Source organism: Hemiscyllium ocellatum, chromosome 22 (genome assembly GCF_020745735.1).
Source record: "Hemiscyllium ocellatum isolate sHemOce1 chromosome 22, sHemOce1.pat.X.cur, whole genome shotgun sequence".
Taxonomy (NCBI): Eukaryota; Metazoa; Chordata; class Chondrichthyes; order Orectolobiformes; family Hemiscylliidae; genus Hemiscyllium; species Hemiscyllium ocellatum.
This window is the reverse complement of record NC_083422.1, coordinates 9,320,722-9,340,215: the sequence shown is the minus strand read 5'-3', so window position 1 is coordinate 9,340,215 and position 19,494 is coordinate 9,320,722. Positions and strand designations below refer to the sequence as shown.

The window sequence follows — 19,494 nt, the reverse complement described above, 5'->3', positions numbered from 1 at the left end:
CATGTTTCTTCAATTCTTAATCCTAATATTGGACATTAAGTCTGAACTAAATTAACCAAAAACTCTGGGGATTTGGGCATCATTGTTAAAATAAGCCTTTAATGTCAATCATTGGGTGTACAGAATAGAGATGCTGAATATTCTCCTCCCGTCACTGGGTAGCAGTTTAAAATGATTGAGTTGCTTACTAGTACACTTTGGGAGGCAGTTGAGTCGCTAAAATCGAGGAAGGATTATCTGTTTCCTGAGTGACTTTCTGTCGTAATGCTCCATCTGCGTCCAGGACACAGATCCTTGAGTGGAACAAAGGGGGTGGAGGATTGAGAGACAGGGTGGAGATGTGAGGAAAGCAGAATATCGTAATTCATAGAATCCCTATTGTGTGGAAACAGGCCATTCAGCCCAACAAGTCCTTCGAAGGGCATCCTACCCAGACCCATCTCCGTGTAATTCAACTTTTTCCCATGGCTAACACACTCGACCTGAACACTATGGGGAGTTTAGCACAGCCAATCCACCCTAACCTGCACATCTTTGGGACTACAGGAGGAAACCAAAGCACCCAGTGGAAACCCACGCAGACACGGGGAGAATGTGCAAACTCCAGACAGATCAGTTGCCGTGAATCTGGAATCGAACCCAGGTCCCTGGCGCTGTGAGGCAGCAGTGCTAACCACTGAGCCACTGGGCTGACAAAAAAGGACAAAGAGGGTTCCAGGTTTGAACCTAATCTTTTTGTTTTACTTTGTATTCAAGATATATGATGATGTATTCACCATTTTTGATATGTTATCATCACTTTCCTCTCATTTTAATCAAGTATCATACCACCTTTGTCATAGAAAATTAGTTTTGCTTCTATTGGACAAAATGTATGAAATGAGGAGTGAAACTGGGAAGGGAAGGATTGTCTGATATCAGTGGTGAATAACAACAATACAAGACCAGCCATTGGGAAGGAAGAAAATACAGGCTGTGAGCAAGATGAACAAAAACCCAGTCATCCAAGAGGTGGTTAAATTAATTTACCAATTAAAATATATATTATCACACAGATGAAGGGAAGTTACATCACCTGAGCTTTGTGTTCTGCTGGTGAGGAACCATCATCCCTGAAGTTTGGTCCTGATTTAAGGACCTCTGATGACCAACTTGTTTTTCTCTCGCTGCTGAACAGAGGGCTTCCATGCTCGTCCACACCCAGTCGCCTTGTCTCTGCCAGGTCTTTCTGCAATTCCGTCGCGGGCTCTGTCTGTTCTGTGATTAGCACCGAACGCTTCTGGACCTTTCCATTTAGTGTTTTCCTGTCTTGTGCCATTACGGGCAGATCGTTGGCCACCTCGTGAATCAAAGGCCCTGCTGTAGCATGGCCTGACTCTCTCGGACGGTCCAACCTATGTGCATCGTGGTCGCCATTTTCCTTAGGCTTTAGAACCTGCCCTTTCATGTGAAACATCACAGACGCAGCCAGATCATTCTTGATTCGTTGTTCTTGAAGGCTGCAAAACAGGAGAATAATGGTCAAATATCCTTTGAGTGTAAAGCAGTACATGTTGGATAACTCATGTTTGTTCAATTTTCAATTCTAATGTTGGACATTAAGTCTGAACTAAATTATATAAAAACTCTGGGATTTGGGCATTGCTGTTAAAGTAAACATTTAATGCCCATTATCGGATGCACAGAGTAGAGATGCTGAACATTCTCCTTCAGTCACTGGGTAGCAATTTACAATAATTAAGTGGCTTGCTGGTACACTTCTGGAGGCTATTAAGTGGCCAAAATCATGTGTAGGTAAGATCGAGGAGACATTGAGATGGTGGAAGACACCCACCAATGTCTCCCCATGAGTTGTGATGATTTGTAGCCTCATATCCACTATTCAGATTCTGCATTCAGATTCTCAAACTGCCAGACAGAGTTTACGCACCTGCTCTCTGACATGACCTCCACACAATTCCCAACACAAACCGATCTGTAGGACTTCGCAAGTTTATATTCAATTCCCGCACTCGGTAACCAAAGGAGCAATCAGTTATCCTCTAACTATGAGTGGAGAAGCAGGGAGAAGCAGTGGGAAATGATTGAGTCAACCTTTCTGAGTTTTCGGTCAGAGGAATAGATATCAGTAATTTGGATGCTTTGACAAAGATTTCATACTTAATACTGTATTCAGGACTTTGGATTTGAAGATTTGTGGAGAAACGGATCGATTTTAAATTCGGTGGACAACTGGATTGTCACTTTGAACATTCTCTTTTAAGAAAGTATTTGTTGGAAACCACAGGGTTCGAATAAACTGCTGGACCTCATGCGCGGAAGTCACCTGCTAGGACTTCCTGACAGCCAGTTTCTGTTTGAACAGTGTTTAGGAGGCAGTTGGAGTTAATGTCCAGCCTGATCAAAGACGAACATCCCAGCTCAGCGCTCCTGTTTCTAAAAGACATCCTTTATGGTGCATCCAGTGTTGTGCCTGAAAAATTGATCAAGTGGTGAGATGCCTCAAATGTCTAAGAAGAAACAGCACATCCGTTTTGCTTTCAAGACCTAATCATTATTGGGCCAAATGCGTTTGTCTCCAAAGTGGGTGTGTGTCAGAGTTGTGTGCGCGTGTGTATGTGTGGGTGCACATGTGTGTATGTGTGGGTGTGTGTGTCTCATCTCATGTTGTAACCATTGGAGGAGTGGGACAATAGGGAGGCAGTACACCCCTTCAATCTCAGTGTGATAATACAGGGGCCATCCTCAATTCCCCACTCATCACAGGCCTCGCCGCACATATACAGCTGCAAGCACATAAAGGCCTTAAAGGTACATGAAACTAATACCTCCTTCCCATTAAATAGGGATTACCAGTTTTGAGTGCTTTGGAATTTGGACACTATGATTATTGCTGACTCCTCCTCTAGTTGGGACAGAGTTAGCAGCATTTCCATATCTTGCTGAGGATACTGTTTTCTTACTGTCAGTGGCACAGACACAGAGGGTTGTTTAACCAGTGACTTGCTCAAGTCGAGCTCTCACAGGCTAATTCATGTATAGAATAAAACATATAGATCCACAATGGTTTAAATATCTTATTTTCATTATTGCCTTTTTACACCTTTGATGACAGTTACTCTGTTTTAAAATTCCAAACCCACATTTATTATGGAGACTGCTTATTGTAAAAAGTTAAAGATCACACAACACCAGGTTCTGGTCCAACAGGTTTAATTGGAAGCACACTAGCTTTCAGAGCGTCGCTCCTTCATCAGGTGATAGTAGAGGGCTCAATCGTAACACAGAATTTATCGCAAAAATTTACAGTGTGATGCAACTGAAATTATACATTGAAAAATTGATTGTCTGTTAAGCCTTTCATCTGTTAGAATACAGTGATAGTTTCACTTCTTTCATGTGTAAATCACAAAACCTTTTTTTAAAAGTTGCATTCTTGGGTTAGCTGTTAACAATAGTGATAGCTAGACAATATGTTGAAGGTGTTGGCCCCCTGTGTTCTCTGTCTATGCCATGATGTTTAGATTGATTCTAATCTAAAAATTGAGATAACGGAGTTTTACATAAATTCCTGCAGTTTTTGAGCTCAGAGTTCTACATGAATGTATGCAGTTTTTGAGCAAAGTACAATGTAACCCTGAAAGTACAAATTCACCCCACAAAATATATGTGTGTATGTGGGTACTGTGCATCAGTACTCAACACCAACAACTGCCAATCTCCAAAAACCACCCAACAACTCATTCACTTTATCCCTGATCACAACGTCTTTACCTTTGACAACCAGTTCTTCATTCAGACACACGGAACAGCCATGTTTGCACCCCAATATGCCAACATTTTTATGCACAGGTTCGAACAAGACTTCTTCTCTATGCAGGATCTCCAACCAACATTGTACACTAGGTACATTGATGACATTTTCTTCCTCTGGACCCATGGCGAGGAGTCACTGATAAAACTACACAGTGACATCAACAAGTTTCATCCCACCATCAAACTCACCATGGACTACTCTTGACTATCTGTCTCATTCTTGGACACATGCGTCTCCATCAAGGATGGACACCTCAGCACCACACTCAACCGCAAACCCACAGACAACCTCATAATGCTACACTTCTCCAGCTTCCACCCAAAACATATTAAAACAGCCATCCCCTATGGACAAGCCCTACGCGTACACCGGATCTGCTCAGATGAGGAGGAACGTGACAGACACCTGGAGGTATTCAAGGATGCCCTCACAAGAACAGGGTACAATGCTCAACTCATCGACTGCCAGTTCCGACGTGTCACAGCAAGGAACCTTAATGACTTCCTCAGGAGACAGATAGACATGAGCTGCAACGGACAGGACACCCTTCGTTGTTCAGTATTTCCCAGGAGCTGAAAAACTACGCCATGTTCTTCATGACCTGCAACACATTATCCGTGAGGATGAGCACCTCACCAAGACCTTCCTCACACCTCCACTACTTGCCTTTAAACAATCGCCAAACCTCAAAACAGATCACTGTTTGTAGCAAGCTGCCTGGTTCTCAGGACAACTCCATATAACCCTGTCACGGTGGACGCTGCAAGACGTATCAGAGTGTGGACATAGAAACCACCATGACGCATGGGGACACCTCCCACCTTGTACATGGCAGGTACTCATGTGACTCAGCCAACGTTGTCTACCTTATACGTTGCAAGCAAGGATGCCCGGAGGCATGGTACATTGGGGAAACCGAGCAAAGGCTACGACAACGGATGAATGGGCACCGCACAACAATCAACAGACAGAAGGGTTCCCTCACAGTTGGGGAACACTTCAGTGGTCCAGGACGTTCAGCCTCGGACCTTCAGGTGACCATCCTCCAAGGTGGACGTCGGGACAGGCAGCAGAGGAAAGTGGCCGAGCAGAGGCTGATAGCCAAGTTCGGTACCCATAGGGAGAGCCTCAACCGGGACCTTGGGTTCATGTCACATTACAGGTGATCACCATTGTACTATACACACACACACATACTCCTAGACACACACACACACACACACAGATATTCCTACATACACACTCTCTCACATACACACGGGCACAGGTACAGACAGACGCGCACACAGACACCCACACACACCCTTACAGACACACACTCTCACATCCACCCCTCACAGACTTAAGACACTCTGCACTCACTACACACACACAAATGCGCTTTCTCAAACTCACAATCCCCAACCCAGACAGACAGACAGACACACACACACACACACACACACACACACACACACAAAGACCCACATGCACACATATATTTTGTGGGGTGAATTTGTACTTGCAGGGTTACATTGTACTTTGCTCAAAAACTGCATACATTCATGTAGAACTCTGAGCTCAAAAACTGCATGAATTTATGTAAAACTCCGTTATCTCACTTTTTAGATTAGAATCAATTTAAACATCATGGCATAGACAAAGAACACAGGGGGCTAACACCTTCAACATATTGTCTAGCTATCACCGTTGTTAACAGCTAACCCGAGAATGCAACTTTTTAAAAAAAGGGTTTTGTGATTTACACATGAAAGAAGTGAAACTATCACTGTATTCTAACAGATGAAAGGCTTAACAGACAATCAATTTTTCAATGTATAATTTTAGTTACATCACACTGTAAATTTTTGCTATAAGTTCTGTGCTAGGATTGTGCACTCCACTACCACCTGATGAAGAAGCGTCGCTCCGAAAGCTAGTGTGCTTCCAATTAAACCTGTTGGACTATAACCTGGTGTTGTGTGATTTTTAATTTTGTACACTCCAACTCAACACTGGCATCTCCAAATCATGCTTATTGTAATGACATCCTCCCACCAGTGGTGGCACAGTTTTGTCTCTCTACTTCCAGAACTGCAGGGAATCTTGCCCTGACATTCCCAGCATCTCAGTGTCTCCTCTTCACAGGCTGCCTGATGTTTTATTACATCAAAATACAGGCAGGATTTATGGGTTTTTAAAAATGGGACCAATATGCCTTGATCAAATTGCCCCAAAACATCTCCCCACGCACCCAACTACCAAACGCAACTTTATAAGATGACACCTGACTTGCAGCACATGTGGGTGTGTGTGATGTATGTCAGCTGGGGAACACAAAATATATCTGTTTTCATCAAAACCCCTATATTCTGTGTTAAACATCTCCAAAGTCATGGGATGGCAGTATCAGCGGGAAGCCAGTCATTGAAGGTGAACTCAAAAGGACGGGAGTATATGAAGCACATCGGGGAAGTGGTTAGGACTGGGAGAATGGGGAGTGAGGGGCGCAGGGTGGGGCAGGAAACTGCAATATATGACACACCTCAATCATGCTGCAACACTGAGGCCAAGCCCTAAACTCAGAAGGTAACCAGAACCCTCCATCAACCCAATGTTATATCGGTGCAGACATGATGGGCCGAAAGGCCTTTTCTGCGCTGCATGAATCTATGACGTAGCTAAAAGGTGGCTTCTCTGACAGTGCAGCACTCCCTCAAGACAGCGCACAGGCTGGCATTCTAGATCTTACACATTTGGTGGGAGAGTTGAAACATACCAATGTTGCAGTCTTAGTGTCATAAAGGGACTGTCTTGTCCAAAATGACATTCTCCATTTTCACAGGAGCCATTCATCCTGGCCCTTATAGCAAGACTAACCATTCATGTCTGTGTTTCCACCACAAACTCTCATCATGTAAAAGCTGGATTAATTGGCGGCACGGTGACACAGTGAAGAGCACTGTTGCTTCACAGGTTCATCTGTCTGGGTGGAGTTTGCACATCCTCCCCGTGTCTGCGTGGGTTTCCTCCTACAGTCCAAAAATGTGCAGGTCAGGTGAATTGTCCATGTACGGGAATGGGTATGAGTGGGTTGCTCTTCGGAGGGTCAGTGTGGACTTGTTGGGCCGAAGAGCCCGTTTCTACACTGTAAGTAATCCAATCAAAAAAAAACTAATTGAATTTGTTTGACAGCAAGTACAGAAAGGAAGTGAATTCGAGCAATCAGAAACACTCTCCCTTCTCCATCAGAAGGTGTGTTTTAACTCTCCCACCAAAGATGTAAGATCTAGAATGCCAGCCTGTGTGCTGTCTTGAGGGAGTGCTGCACTGTCAGAGAAACCACTTTTTAGCTACGTCATAGATTCATACAGCGCAGAAAAGGCTTTTCGGCCCATTATGTCTGCACTGATATAACTACCATTAAAAGTCCGTTAATCCCAATTTCCTGCATTTGTCCTTGAATGTTATGATATTTGAAAGACTCATCCAAATCTTTTTTACTGGTTGTAAGATTTCCGGTCTCCATTGCTTTCCCAGGCAGTGCATTCCAGATGCCCCCACTACCCGCTGAATCAAAAACGTTTTTCCTAAATCCCCTTTGAATCTGCTGCCCCTTACCCTCTTATGATTGACCCCTCAACCGAGGGGAACAGCTGCTCTCTAGTCACCCAGTCCATATCCCTCACAATCCTATACACTTCAAACGTGTCCCCTCCTCAGTCTTCTCTGCTGTAGAGAAACTAATCCAGGCCTACCTAATCTCTCCTTATTGCACAATTTCTCAACTCCGGACAACATCCTGGTGAACCTCCTCTAATGCCATCTCATCCCTCCTGTAGTGAGGTGACCGGAATTTGGATGAGATTTTAAACGGAGCTTGCCCTCTCTCAGGCAGACACTCCACATTCCCAGTTTAAAGAGAAGCAGGAGTCTCCAGTATCATGGTTAAAGGAGATTTTCCAGTCAGTACCACACTGTGGGAGCTTGCTTTGCATGAACTGTTTTTAAATGTAGGAATCCAGGGTGAATCAGATATTGCATTTCAAAAGTATACCAGCAGCTGTAAAGTTTTCTAACTTGGTTGGAGGACATGGATGGTGGCGGATTTGTTCAAAACCTTTTCTTTAGACCGGTTCTGAGGTATAATAAATACTTGTGGAACATTTCAGAGAACACCTCTGGGACACCTGGACCAACCAACCCAACCACCCTGTGGCTCAACACTTGAACTCCCCCTCCAACTCCACCAAGGACATGCAGGTCCTTGGACTCCTCCATTGCCAGACCATGGCAACATGACAGCTGGAGGAAGAGCACCTCATCTTCTGCCTAGGAACCCTCCAACCACAAGGGATGAACTCAGATTTCTCCAGTTTCCTCATTTCCCCTCCCCCCACCTTGTCTCAGTCCCAACCCTCGAACTCAGCACCGCCTTCCTAACCTGCAATCTTCTTCCTGACCTCTCTGTCCCCCCACCCTCACTCCGGCCTATCACCCTCACCTTGACCTCCTTCCACCTATCGCATTTCCAACGCCCCTCCCCCAAGTCCCTCCTCCCTACCTTTTATCTTAGCCTGCTTGGCACACTCTCCTCATTCCTGAAGAAGGGCTCATGCCTGAAAAGTCGATTCTCCTTCTCCTTGGATGCTGCCTGACCTGCTGCGCTTTTCCAGGAACACATTTACAGCTACAATAAATGGGAGTACAGTGTGCTCTTACACCCGACTGTCTCTAAGAGCAGTAAACATCCCACTTACTTGCCATTGTCTTCATCCAGATTGTCAGTACTCAGGTTACAGCGTCTCGGGGTTGGTGGCTCCACGTCAACACTGGATGTGTCACTATGCCAACCTGGAACTGCAAAAAATTTGTTCTGGGAATTCTGAGTATGGGGAGGATTCTGGTCTTCTTCCTTTGTCACCTCCTCGTCACCTGAACCTTCACCTGGCTGAACAACGTCCAGGCCTTTCAACGAGAACTCGGCAAACTCCTCAGAGTTACCCCTTCCTTCTGGCTGAACTTGGCTGGAAGATGCCCTTTGCCTGGCCGTGCTTTCGTCCTCCAGTGACTGATTGTGCTCCTCCTGCTGCGTTTTACTGCAAGGTTGAGCAACGCAGAGGGTGCTGTTCTCGGTGTTTGGACGCCCAGTCTCACGCTGGCTGCCAGCCGTCTCATTCGCCTGCTTCTGCTGTGAAGTGACCCCTTCCCCCATCACCTGGCATGGCACAGAGCGATCAGTGCCACTGGCATCTAGTGCTGTGTCCTCGGCGTCTACAAAAGGTGCAGCTGCTTTTGGACACAGGATTGGTTCGCAGGGAGTTGTGGGGGACGATCCTACACTAGAAAAATTACTAAAATAATCGTCACATCGGAGAGGGGTGGGTGGCACATAGCACAATCCAGCGGGTGTCAGCAGCTCCTTTTGAATGGATGGGTAACCTGAGTGGGTGAAACACAATGGCACAAGCTACACACAACATGCACAAACACATAACAGGCAATGGTATCACACTCAATGTGGCTGGGGAAATGGTTCTATGATCTACAGAGTGGATTGTACAAAACACGTACACTTTCATGACACGCTTTCATTGCAATCAACCATCCTACTCTTCCAAGCTGGTTTCTTTGCAAAGAAGAGTAGTCCCAGTATGGGCGACTTCAATTTGACAGGATAATTAATCCAAACTGGCAGTGTGATTACTGAAGACAAATATGGCAGGCAAAATTCAAGAGGACTAACAAATGATTGGACATTCTCCACTTATCAATGAATGAGAGGCCATATTAATTGGGTTTTCCTGTCTCTGTGCAGTGCAGTGAAAGGGGACCAGTCATTATTTTATATTATTCCATGACTCTCATGCCCACAGACAACAGAAACCTTCCACAAAGCTGTCCTTTACCAGTTTAACTTCCCAGAACATAGAATCATTACTGAATTGTTCATAGTGTTAATTGTTAATAAAATTGGCTTTTTTTATATCCTCAAAGCACCACAACCCAAATAAAGCAATCTAAAAAGAATGTTGCATATTCTTTGGGATTAAATGTCAGACCCTTGTCCTGTCTGTGATTTCTTTTTACTATCTATGAGTTATCAGTACAGTAATTGTACATGAATGAACCACAGGCAGAGGAACATGGCCAGTGAAATATAAAGCCAAGAGCCAATATCAAGATGTGGGAAGCAACAAGTGCAGTATAGTGCTGTCTTCGGGTTGTTAAAAATAGACGAGCTGCCTACTGGATTATGTTATTAAAGACTGTAGCCACCAAGCCAGTTACTTGGCAGCTCTGGCATTTAAGAATAAAAGGCACTGGTGCACACATAATGATTGACTGGACTGGACAGAGTAACTGACAGAAGGCAGAGTCTTTAATTCCAGCGCAGCTGCTGGGAACATTCTGCCCCTTCTGCAGTGGACTCGGAGCAAGAGGCCAGCTGTGATATGACGACAACCATCCCCCACATCCCCTACTTCTCTGCTTCTAAACAAGCCCTCCCTTGGTAATGAGGGGAGGGATGTAGCTGTGGATGTTGATGTTTGCAGTGCAATCCCCTCTCACCAATCCACATCTGGGGTGATAGCCAAGTGGCCAGGCTGGCATTGCTGACAGCTGGAGGGGCATCAACACCTGCCAATACTAACCAGCTGTGCCCATATTGTGCCTGACCGATCATGTTTCTCCCCACACTTGGTGCCCTGAGTGAATATGAGTGCGGCCTGAGCCATCTTAAGTTGCAGTCCATGAAGTAGGCCAATGGTGAGGACTTTGCACTGGTTGACAGCAACAGTAGCTTTGGGTCAAAGAGGTCTTATGGTGGGTGAATGGTCTTTCTGAATTTGGGGTAAGTTTGGGTCCCAGCCCAGGATTTGACAGTCATGACAGGTAGATTCATAAGGAGGTCAAACAGGTAAATCCTTCTGATAGCAGGTGGTGAGACTGGGAGAGTTTCCCGGTTAGCCAGAACTAAGTGGTAACTGCAGTCTCCCAGCACCACACTTGTGATGGGCTATAATCTTTCTCACCAGAAACATATAACATTCTGAGTATGGCTAGAGTTTTGAGTTGTAAAAGGGGAGTTTTATCCTGACAGAGCTGAAGGAAACCGATTGGTGCTCCACACCCTCCTCGCCACCTGCTCTCTAATGCCACCTTCTGGTCACCCAATGACATGACCTCAGGATCGGTGTGTACACCAGCCTCAAGAATAGCCTATTCCAATCACATCCCACTCTACCAGTAATGCCATTATGGTCTGTCCACTATGTTCCTTTCTCTAAACCTTTCCATCTCTCTCTCTTACCCTTTAAGACCATCCTCTACACTCCCTGCCTTGGATCACCTTCTTAATCACCATCCCAAGAATATCTTTCGCCTAGTGCCAATTTTTGCTTGATGATACTGCTTGAAATACCTCAGGACTTCTTTGCTTGTTGTTAAAGATGCTAAGTTGTCATAGAGTCATACACGCGCCTTTCAGTCTAACTCATTCATGCTAACCAGGGTTCCCAAACTGAACTCGGCCTATTTCCATGTATCTCCAAATCTTTCCTATTCACGTACCTGCACAAATGTCTTCTAATGTTGTACCTATACCTGTATCAACTACATCCTCTGGCAATTCATTCCACATACAAACCACCCTCTGTATGAAAAGCTACCCCTCAGGTCCCTTTTAAATCTTTCTCCTCTCATCTCAAGATTATGCCTTCTAGTTTTGAACTCCCCTACCCTAGGGAAAATACACTTATCATTCACATTATCCATGCCCCTCACGATTTTATAAACCTGTATAAGGTCACCCTCAACCTCCTAAACTCCACTGCAACAAGTCCCAGCCTATCCAGCATCTTCTTATAACTCAAACCCTCCAGTCTCGACAACATCCTGATGAATCCTTTCTGTACCCTCTCCAATTTAATGATATCCTTCCAACAGCAGTGTGAGCAGAATTGTGCATAGTATTCCAAAAGCGGTCTCACCAACATCTTGTACAGTCTCAACATTTCGTCCCAACTCTTATACTCAATGCTCTGACCAATGAAGGCAATTGTGGCAAATGCCTTCTTCACCACCCTGTCTACCTGTGACACAACTTTGAAGGAACTATGCACCTGAACCCCTCAGTTTCTCTGTTCGACAACACCACCCAGGGTCCTATCATTCAGTGTGTAAGATCTGTCCTTGTTGACCTTCCCACAATGCAACACCCTGCATTGGTGTAAATTAAACTCCATCTTTTCGTTATTACTGTTTGAAATTGCTTCCACGTTTTACTTAAACACTTCACATGAAGCTTTAGCTGAGGCAATTGGTGCTATTTGTTTTTATATAAAGGTGAACGCTAGCTTCCCTGGTTGTCACTCACTGTGCTACAATGGCCACTGTTTATACTATTCATGAATAACTGGCTATTAATTACAAAAACTATCCGTAAAATTAACATGGCCTGGTATTCACATTTGGCTTTGAAGTAGCGTTTTGGAATAGTCCTCAGATTTTACCAACCATTCACCGCATTTAGGCCTGCACATTTCTAGAATGATTGGAAACAATGAGTAGCTGACCACGAAATGAGGAGGAAAATGAGTAAGTGATAGCAAGGCAGGGAGGAAGATGCAGAAGGAAGTTTCTATGAGAAGTTTTCAGATCCACTGGATTTTGACAACGATGAAGATCGCAGTGAGAAAGGAGATTTTGGTCAACTTGAGGACAAATGCAGAGATAAGCACACTGATCAAAAGGAAAAGAGAGAAAAATGATTTGAAATGATCAACATTGTATTCACTTGCAGACAAAGAAATTATAACCATATGAATCGAAACTGCTTTTTGTTTTCAACACACAAAGGGGCTGATACAAAAGTGAAGCAATGGGGAGGACTGGAATGGGATTGGGAATGTCGCAATAAAAGGAAATCCAATTTAGTCATCAGCAGGAGGAGCACAATCAGCACAGCTTCCCAAAGTCAGCCGAGAGGAGAGCAGAGACTGTTGGATCTTGGCACAGGAAAGGGGGTGCCGAGGTAGGTTCAGAGAGGATGAGTGACAAAGTGCAGAAGAAGAAGCAGCTGCAACGGAAGAGCTGGATCTGTGCAAAACAATCGGAAGAAAACTGAAACAGCAGAAATAAAAGCCGGAAAAGTAAGGGCACTAGCATCTTACACTCTCTAAGTAAATGACCACGCGATCACAATGCAATCAGGATTTAATGTGGAACCTTTGGGCTCAAGAGCTCTCAGTTCTACTTGCTGCTGTGTGTAGAGAGAACACAGACATGGAGATTGCTGGGCCTGCAGTATCTCCCATTCTGTTAATTGATGGGAGCTCCTGTTGGGCCCACTGTGCTGGGCATCCCATACACACTCCCAGCAGGAAGCTCAGTACCAGCATTGTCAGATCTACTCATAAATGCACAGTACTGCATCACATCAGAATGCATTCCAGCTGTGATAAGCTCCAACATTATCAATGCATTTTTCAAAGTAGTACGGAGTCTTTAGGGCTACCTCCATCACGCATTCTACAAACAGTGTTTGACCAGCTCTTTTCATGTACCCAGATTGTTACAAACCAGAAGAGGCAAGATAGTAAAGTTACCATCCGACTGATCCAAGAACATGCAGCTATCATCGGCAAAGCTCCTCGTGCCTGACACATTTCCATAGTCAAATATTGGTCCTTCCAGTAGGGTCACAATGTCCATCCGGTTAATTTTTTTGAGGACCCTGCTTAAGGCATCAGCTGCAGAAAAAAACAAAGATATCTTGACTGTGTTTCATGACAGAAAGCATTCTGACAGAATCAGCATTGCATTTCTACAAATTAACGGGACTAAATTCATTCAAGTGTAAGTGTTATCTTTTAAATGAATCAGCCTTTCACTTCGGCAGGACAATCTCCTAAAGGGCACCTGCTGACAAGCCTTTAAATCAAAACAGGCTTGTGTTCTGACAAAGAGGAGGAAGTGAGGATCGCAGGTACTGGAGATTAGAGTCGAGGACATGGTGCTGGAAAAGCACAGCAGGTCAGGCAGCATCCAAGGAGCAGGAAAATCAATTCCTGACGAAAGGCTTTTGCCCAAAAATATTGACTTTCCTGCTCCTCGGACGCTGCCTGACCTGCTGCGCTTTTCCAGCACTTCACTCTCGACTTGTATTTTGATAAATGAGAATGATGACTATTAATTCAGTTTTGCATCCGGCAAACAAACTGGACAGATTTGGAGAAAGCAGAACAAAGGACACAATAATAAAGCAGTTATAAATATAGAACATTTGTGAATAGAATCAGGAAGCACTTTGCTGGACTGCTTTAAAAAGCTACAGATATTGGGTCAAGTCTAAGACTGATTTGATTTGAATTATTATTGTCACTTGTACCTGAGTACAGTGAAAGGTTTTGGTTTGCCTGCAGTACAGGCAAATCATACCGTACCAAGTACATTAGGATAATAGAACACAGTGAGGAAACAATGTTAGCGCTGTAGAGAAGGTGACAAAGAATGGGATCATTATTAGATTGAAAGTTTGAGAGGTCAATTCAGAAATCTAATAACAGCAAGGAGGAAGCTGTTCTTGAATCTATTCACATTATGTATACAAACTTTTATATCTTCTGCCAAAGGACGAGGGTGGAAGAGGGTATAGGAGAAAGTGAGGACCACAGATACTGGAGATTAGAGTCTAGAGTGTGGTACTGGAAAAGTGCAGCAGGTCAGGCAGGATCCGAGGATCAGGAGAGTCAATGTTTCGGGCAAAAGCCCTTCATCGGGAATGAGGCTGTGAGCCTCGGGGGTGGAGAGATAAATGGGAGGATGGGGTAGTGTTGGGGGAGAAGGTAGCTAAGAGTACAATAGGTCGACGGAGGTGAGGGTAATGGTGATAGGTCGGAGAGGAGGGTGGAGTGGATAGGTGGGAAGGAAGATGGACATGTAGGACAGGTCATGAGGGTAGTGCCAAGTTGGAAATTTGGAACTGGGAGGAGGGGAAATGAGGAAACTGGTGAAATCCACATTGATGTTGCGTGGTTGGAGGGTCCCAAGGTGGAAGATGAGGCGTTCTTCCTCCAAGCGCATAACTGGGGTGGGAGGGGTCTTTGATTATGTTGGTTGCTTTCCCGTAATGGTGGGAAGTAAAGACTGGTGGACTCTATGAGGCAACTGTATGCAGTGAGACCGAGGAAAGGCAGGCAAATGAGCTTCTGATACATGCCAGCAGTGAGCTAACAAGTCAGGGCAGTGAACAATTACCTCCTGTTCCTGTTTCTCAATGTGGTCAGTGCCAAAGCCATGGTAGCATCCAATGTCTTCAGCCATTTCTCGATACCACAAGGTATTTATCAGATTAGCTGAGGCCTTGTGTCTGGGCCGTTGGGACCTCAGGGGAAGGTCGAGATGGATCATGAATGGGCATATCTGGTTGTCAAGGGTTACCAAAACTTCTGCCCTGTTCTTTCTAAAAATGTGCTGGGAACCTCTGTCATGGAGGATGGAGATGTTATTGAAATGTTCTGCTCCTGCCCGTTGTTTTATTGTCCACCACTTTCATGACTGGATGTGGCAAGACCATAGAGCTTAAACCAGAGCTGCTGATTGTGCATAGTGCGGCCTCCAGAGTGTCAGGAAATATTTCAGATCACAAAGAATGTGAAAATTATGATGTCTTTTTAGGCAGTGAGTTGTGAAGATTTGAAATGTGTAGCCTCAGAACGATGGAGGAAACAGGTTCATTTGTAACTTTAACAGGAAATTGGACATGGAATTCATTACTGTGTGTGTAGAATTTTATCGCTCAGAAACGTGCTTTATTTCCTGATCTTTTTTAACTTACTTGTTGCATCTTTTCCATCTCGAAGGACCCACTTCTTTAACAATATGAAGCTCTGAGTGGTCAACGAATTGGGATTTTCAACCCGAATCTGATTAATATCGTCAACAGAGAAGTTCAATTCTCTCGCCAATTCTGCAAGCAGAATAAATACAAGTTACTTGGTTTCCCTCATTGCAACCATGCAGATGTCTGTAAGTCAATGAAGGAACGCTGGTCCTGTTCATATCGAACACAGAGGCAAAAGAAAGAAAACACTCCCAAATTCAAGTCTTTTGTCGTTCTCTACCCCTGACCTCTCCGCTTTACTACTGCGAGGCAACCGTGACCCATTACCCCCTGCCGTGTGGAAGTTGCTTCTAACCTCTCTGCTGCTTCATCTCTTCTCTCTTTCTCTCTCTGTTACCCCAGTCTTCATAATGCGAAGTAGTCTTCTCTTGAAATGCTTTGTTTGGTCTCTCCCTTCCAAGAAGTTTCCATTCCCTTGCCCCCTCAGCCAATTTCTGATACTGTAATGCATTTGATCAGTGTAATCAGTGTGGACAAGTACCTCAGAACCCGAGTCAGGTACGCACTGAGTGTTAAAAATATGGATTTGAACAGAGATGGCCCAGAAACGGAAATGCTAGCGTTCAAAAGGGTGTCGCAGAGGGAATGTATAGGCCGTCTACTAATTACTGTAGCATCACCTATTCCTACAGGCCAGTTAGTGTAGCCTCTGTCAGAGGGCAAATGTCGAAATCTATTATTAGCTTTGCAGCTAAGTAAAGATTTTAAATGGCCAAGATGGCAGTGATATTTCTCTGAGACTGACATTCTGTAATGGATGGATTTGAGAAACAGATTGAAACATTGTTTTGTGGTTTGTGTTAAGATTTTTAAAACTGCACTTTTTTTGTGCGTAACAAATTCACATGCTGTAGATAAAGCACATCTACAGCCTCCTGTGTATTCCAGTGACTAACCACGATGTCAACCAACTGCAAAAATTAAAGATCCCCCATTAAACCAGGAATTGACTTGTCCCAATATTACCATCAATTGTTAATCCCATCAGTAATAATCCCAGAAGACTGACTCTGTGATAAAGAAGGAACGATAATACATCTTTAAGTCAGGGTGACATGTGACTTGGAGGAGAATTTCAAGGTGATAGCATGCCAATGAACTTGCTCTTCTCAGCAGTAGAAGATATGTGATTGGAAATTATTGTCAAAAAAATCCGAGTCGATTTGGTGGAGAGTATTTCTCAGGATAGTATGCTTTACTGACACAGTACCCAGAAGTTTGAATCTTGGTGAAATGAAAAAAAAGACAAAGTTATTGAAAGTTACTAAGCCTTGGTCTCACTGTTTAGGAATTATACACTGGGTGGATGTGATACCCAGCAATTATCAGTTGAACATTTTTTTTGTTTTGTATTTAGTCTGTTTGGGACATGCCCATCACTGACGAGGTCCACATTTATTGCCCACCCTTAATGATCCTTGAGAAGGTGGTGGCGAACAGCTACGATTCATGTCCTGGAAGTACTGTGAGGGACGGACATCCAAATTCATCAACCTGACGACAACAAGATTCCCCATGGGAGAATGATTAGCAAGGTCAGATCTTATGGAATACAGGGAGAATTAGCCAATTGGAAACAGAACTGGCTCAAAGGTAGAAGACAGAGGGTGGTGGTGGAGGGTTGTTTTTCAGATTGGAGGCCTGTGACCAGTGGAGTGCCACAAGGATCAGTGCTGGGTCCACTACTTTTTGTCATTTACATAAATGGTTTGGATGCGAGCATCAGAGGTACAGTTGGTAAGTTTGCAGATGACACCAAAATTGCAGGTGTAGTGGACAGCGAAGAGGATTACCTCACATTACAACTGGATCTGGATCAGATGGGCCAATGGGCTGAGAAGTGGCGGATGGAGTTTAATTCAGATAAATGTGAGGTGCTGCATTTTGGAAAGCAAATCTTAGAGGGCTTATACACTTAATGGTAAGGTTCTAGGGAGTGTTGCTGAACAAAGAGACCTTGGAGTGCAGGTTCATAGCTCCTTGAAAGTGGAGTCACAGGTAGATAGGATAGTGAAGAAGGTGCATGGTATGCTTTCCTTTATTGGTCAGAGTATTGAGTACAGGAGTTGGGACGTTATGTTGCGGCTGTACAGGACCTTGGTTAGGCCACTGTTGGAATATAGTGTGGAATTCTGGTCTCCTTCCTATCAGAAAGATGTTGTGAAACTTGAAAGGGTTCAGCAAAGATTTACAAGGATGTTTGCCAGGGTTGGAGGATCTGAGCTACAGGGAGAGGCTGAACAGGCTGAGGCTGTTTTCCCTGGAGCGTCGGAGGCTGAGGGGTGACCTTATAGAGGTTTACAAAATTATGAGGGGCATAGATAGGATAAATAGACAACGTCTTTTCCCTGGGGTGGGGGAGTCCAGAACTAGAGGGCATAGGTTTAGGGTGAGAGGGGAAAGATATAAAAGAGACCTACGAGGCAACCTTTTCACACAGAGGGTGATACAGGTATGGAATGAGCTATCAGAGGAAGTTGTGGAGGCTGGTACAATTGCAACATTTAAGAGGCATTTGGATGGGTATATGAATAGGAAGGGTTTGGAGGGATATGGGCCGGGTGCTGGCAGGTGGAACTAGATTGGGTTGGGATATCTGGTCAGCATGGGCGGGTTGGACTGAAGGGTCTGTTTCCGTGCTGCACATCTCTATGACTCTAATAGGGGATGACAATAAGATTGCAAAGCAGGGTGGTGTGGGGCTTGGAGGGGCTATGGGAAGCCAGCAAGGAAATGGAGTTAAGGTCACAGTCAGATCAACCAACCTATTGGACGGCACAGAAAATGTGAGAGGTCAAATAGCCAAATTCTGCTACAAAAACAAAAACTGCTGGCGAAACCCAGCAGGTCTGGCAGCATCTATGGGGAGAAAGCAGAATTGACCTGATTCTAAGGTAACTCTGCTCCCAATTCTTACGATCACTCTTGTCTGATCCACTGAAATCATTCGACAGAGCCTCTGAAATTGGAGGGTTTGGGCATCATTCATTTATTGTGTTGTTTTTCAAATTGCTTGTCTTTAAGGCAGGAGCTGATTGTGAACCAAAAGACCAACAGCTCCCTCTTTTGGTGGACCTATTGAAGACAGGAACATTGTTTTAATATCACATGTAGACCCCAACAGGTGACTTTGTCTGTGTCCCTGTATTAACTTGAGCATATCTATTCTTCCAACTGATGGCGTTTAGTGAAAGTCCAGTAAATGGGAAGAGAAAATTCCAACTTTAGATTGTTAAGACTGCGTCTGTCACTGCATAATTACATTATGTTTATCACTGGCTTAACAGGAAACTGTCCTTCCAATGAAGTAGAGAAGTATTCTAGTCTGGGCCAAGGTACTTTATTGAAAGCACTATTTTTCAATGTTATTTAAAAAATTGAGATCCCGCCTGTGTGTTTCAGCGTTTCCAAAGAAATTGGAGCAAGAGAAGGCCCTTTGTTCGCTCTAGCTTGTCCTGCAGGTCGACAAAATCATGGCTGGTCTGACCTAGGCCTCAACTCCCCTCTCATACCAGCTCCTCAATGTCTCAATATTCCAAAAATCTATCTACTTCTTCTTTAAATACGTTCAGTGATCGAGCTCCACAACTCTGTGGGGTAGGGACTGCCAGACATTCACTAACCTCTGGGGAAAACAGTTCCTTTGCATCTCAGTTTTAAATTAATTTGCCCTTATGCTGTGACTAGGATATTTTTAAAAATTCACTTGTTGCCAGCAGTTATTGCCCATCCCTAGTTGCCTTTGAGGAGGTGGTGGGGAACTACGCGGCCCTAGTTTGTGACTAATGGA

The 19,494-nt window shown here is 44.4% G+C and overlaps 1 protein-coding gene across 2 annotated transcripts in view; it reads right to left on the bottom strand.

The window, feature by feature from the left end:
* ank3b (ankyrin 3b) overlaps positions 1–19,494 on the bottom strand; it is a 392,035-nt gene that overhangs the window by 18,051 nt on the left and 354,490 nt on the right. For both annotated transcript variants that reach the window (XM_060841865.1, XM_060841864.1), the window contains 4 exons: positions 15,639–15,770; positions 13,408–13,551; positions 8,557–9,238; positions 1,076–1,499 (listed from right to left, as the gene is read on the bottom strand). In XM_060841865.1, coding sequence (XP_060697848.1) covers positions 1,076–1,499; positions 8,557–9,238; positions 13,408–13,551; positions 15,639–15,770 — 1,382 coding nt within the window. The remainder of the gene's footprint in view (positions 1–1,075; positions 1,500–8,556; positions 9,239–13,407; positions 13,552–15,638; positions 15,771–19,494) is intronic.